A 3,614-nucleotide genomic window follows, 5' to 3' on the forward strand; every position below is an offset into this window, starting at 1 on the left:
TCCTACAAGTTTATTTTGGTTAAACCGTTCATGGTAGTAAAGTAACTTTAGTACAGTGACAGGAAGTAAGTCCATTTATAGAAAACATCATCACATGAAGAATCGAGTTTCATTTCCTACGAATATAAGAATTTAGTTAATACGCTGGCCAGTTGTAATTAGTACTTAACCTTTGTAATTAAGCTAGCGGGCTACAATGGTCCAAAAATTATGGGAAAAAAAACTCAAAAAGACACACTCTCTCTCATCTCATCTGGCCAATAACAAAATTACACGTCATTCATAATCATATGGTTTTCATACAAATATTTTCTCCGCCAATCTAAAAATTTATTAAAATAATAATAATCTCTTCTCTGCTCTCTTCCTCCGAAAAAAATTAAAAAAAAAAAAAAAAAAAAAAAAATTTGCTTCCCTCTGTTTCGAACCCAAATTCATCTTCGTCTTCTTCATCCATCTTCTCTGAAGCTCTTTCACAACCGCTCGCCAGAGAGAGAGAGAGAGATAAAGAGAAATAACACAGAGATCAGAGAAAATTGAAGAAAGAAAGAAAAATAACGAAACGAGTCCGATAGAGGAAAAATTTCTGAAACTGTCATCATAATAGAAGGAAACATACGAATACATTTATACGCAAAAAAAAAAGACAAAACGTGTAAATACGAATAGCTCTACAGAGTTGTCTCGGGAGAAATCTTTGACCGGAGACGACGACGACGATTCGTATTTCGGATATATACATACTCTTGGATCTGCTTCCCCTTTGTAAATTTTTTCAGGTTCTTCTTCCTTCACATTGTTTTCTCTCGTTGATACATTTTGATTTTGATTTCGATTTTTTTTTTTTTTGGCGGATTCGATTGGTTTGGCAAGAGATCGTAATGTGTTTCCGAATATGACTCACAATTTCAAAATTGAACGCAACTCTGATGAGGTCTCGATTTCGTTTTTTTTGTTTTTGTTTTTTATTTTCCGGGAAAAAATCGAAAGCATTGATCTGGTGAAGCACTTCGTTTGACTCGAATAAATTGCGTGTAAACAGTGTTTTTCGAATTAGCTTTTAAGTTTGCTGGTTTGACTTTTCCCCCTGTGGTTTTTGGGTGGTTGGACTAATCTTTGATTCTTTTATGTCTTTCTTCTAATTGAATATTTCATTCCTTGTTTCTATTTCTGTGTGTATCTCTTTTCCAGGTTTTTTTGAATCATCTCCTTAGATCAGAAGCTAGCTTATCTGTAATTAAAAAAGGTTTTTTTGATGAGATGAAGGCAGTTAAAAGGTGGAGTGTAGGGAACTTAACTGATATGGCGTCATTGCCTGGAGCTAGATACCGTGCTCCTCCTGGGAGAAGACGAGTATGGATCATTATGGTGTTATCGCTGATCAGCATGTTCTTTATCGTCGCTTACATGTATCCTCATCACAGTAAACGTGCTTGTAATTATATGATTTCGTCAAGAGGATGTAAAGCTTTAGCTGATTGGCTTCCACCTTCTCTGAGGGAGTATTCGGATGATGAGATTGCAGCTCGTGTTGTCATTACAGAGATTTTGAGCTCACCTCCTGTTATTAGAAAGAATTCTAAAATTGCCTTCATGTTCTTAACTCCTGGTACATTGCCTTTTGAGAGGTTATGGGACAGATTTTTCCAGGTAGCTAGTCACATTTGAATAGACCTTCTTATAGAGCTACAGTATGTTTTAGGCTGATGGTTTTAGAATTTTGTACCTCTTCACAGGGACATGAAGGGAAGTTCTCTGTTTATATCCATGCATCAAAAGAAAGGCCAGTTCACTACAGTAGTTACTTTGTCAACCGCGAAATTCGTAGTGATGAGGTTTGTCTCCCTTTCTTATGCATATCTTTCTTCTAGATTCATTAACATGACAAAATTTATGTGTGTTTTTCCATCTGCAGGTGGTGTGGGGGAGAATATCCATGGTTGATGCAGAGAGACGGTTGTTAGCTAATGCTCTTAGAGACCCTTCAAACCAGCAATTTGTTTTGCTCTCTGATAGGTGATTTCTTGCTTCCCTTCTCATTGATGATCACTCTGAATTTGCCTAACACTTTTTGAGTGTTTCTTGTTTTGCAGTTGTATACCACTTCGAAGTTTTGAATACATGTACAATTACCTCATGTACAGCAATGTCAGCTATGTTGACTGGTAAAAGTCATGTTTTCATCAGATTGACAAATTCACTCTTCTTTCCCAAACTTCTTTTAACTCTTACAAACATGATTACCTTCGACCTCTTCAGCTTTGACGATCCAGGTCAACATGGATCAGGCAGGCATATGAATCACATGTTGCCTGAAATTCCAAAGAAGTATTTTCGAAAGGGTGCACAGGTAAACAATTTTTCATTCATCTAGTAACAGTTCTCAACCTGATGCATTGAATAAACAAACGCTTAGGCATATAAAGAATTGGTTCTGTTTCAGTGCTGGTAGATCCTTTAGGGACTAGTAACAGACCAACAAATGTCTGTCAAGTCCGGCATTCATATTTATTAATCGAAATTTAGATTTTGACCCCCAAATTACTTCATGCAGTGGTTCACCATGAAGCGACTATGGCAGACAGTCTTTACTACTCTAAATTCCGAGATTACTGCGGGGTGAGTATCAGCATAACCCCTAAAATAGCTGTTACTACTATGCAGTTTTCTTTCTTACAAAGGCGGAACATGAACATCTATGGAAACTAAACCATTCTTTAATAACAAGGCCTACATTTTGTTTTCTTCAGCCAGGTATAGAGAACAACAAGAACTGCATAGCTGATGAACACTATCTGCCAACATTCTTTCATGTAAGAACTCATTTCCAACTCAAAATTGAAATAAAATCTCCTTTTTTTCTCTTCATCTCTTATATATTTCGGTTGCAGATGCTCGATCCCACTGGCATTTCTAACTGGACTGTAACACAAGTTGATTGGTCTGAAAGAAAGTGGCATCCCAAAACATATATGCCTGAGGATATCACACACGAGTTACTAACCAACCTCACGGTATGCTAATAAATATAACTAAACACTACCCACTATGCATCAGTTTCTTCCATAGCTTTGATTAAGAATAAGACTAGTTTTAAATTCTGGTTTTTTTACATCTGCAGTCTGCTGACACAGTTGTACATGTCACAAGTGTTGGGATGGTACGCTCTTATAAAACCAGTTTTTCTATCATATATTCACCTCTGATATTTTTCCATTAATTTTATACAAAACAAACACCCTTTCATTTGGCTAATATAGGGTGAAGAAATATGGATGCCTTGTATATGGAACGGAATCAAAAGACCCTGCTACTTGTTTGGAAGAAAATTTCACCCGGATACACTCGATAAGCTCTTGGATCTCTTCTCAAATTACACAAGATCGGTCACTTGGAATTTGTGATTAAAAGGTTATTTTCTTCAAATACACACACTCACATTCTTTGACCAATGTTCGATTCCCCACCCACATGAATCCAAATTGCCTTTGAAGCTGTAACACTACAAGTCTAGAAACTTTAGGAGGTATGAGATCTCTTCTCATAATATGATTCATTTGATTGGAAGGAGACGTTGGTTTTATTCTTCATCACTCTGTTTTTTTTTTTTTTTT

At 36.3% G+C, this 3,614-nt stretch overlaps 1 protein-coding gene across 1 annotated transcript; it reads left to right on the forward strand.

Moving 5' to 3' along the window:
* Positions 299 to 3,605, forward strand: LOC104721856. Its single transcript, XM_010439924.2, has 11 exons — positions 299 to 779; positions 1,192 to 1,650; positions 1,737 to 1,835; positions 1,916 to 2,016; positions 2,094 to 2,165; positions 2,260 to 2,350; positions 2,527 to 2,619; positions 2,751 to 2,813; positions 2,892 to 3,014; positions 3,122 to 3,160; positions 3,261 to 3,605. Exons 2-11 carry the CDS (start codon positions 1,261 to 1,263, stop codon positions 3,402 to 3,404), a joined length of 1,215 nt encoding a protein of 404 aa, XP_010438226.1. The 5' UTR covers positions 299 to 779; positions 1,192 to 1,260; the 3' UTR covers positions 3,405 to 3,605.

The sequence above is a fragment of the Camelina sativa genome, chromosome 11, assembly GCF_000633955.1.
Source record: "Camelina sativa cultivar DH55 chromosome 11, Cs, whole genome shotgun sequence".
In the NCBI taxonomy this organism is placed as follows: Eukaryota; Viridiplantae; Streptophyta; class Magnoliopsida; order Brassicales; family Brassicaceae; genus Camelina; species Camelina sativa.

Coding starts and splice junctions, on each gene's coding strand:
- LOC104721856 (XM_010439924.2), top strand. CDS start 1,261: ATGAAGGCAGTTAAAAGGTGGAGTGTAGGGAACTTAACTGATATGGCG. Junction 1,651..1,736: donor TATGGGACAGATTTTTCCAG/GTAGCTAGTCAC, acceptor ACCTCTTCACAG/GGACATGAAGGGAAGTTCTC. Junction 2,814..2,891: donor ATCTGCCAACATTCTTTCAT/GTAAGAACTCAT, acceptor TTTCGGTTGCAG/ATGCTCGATCCCACTGGCAT.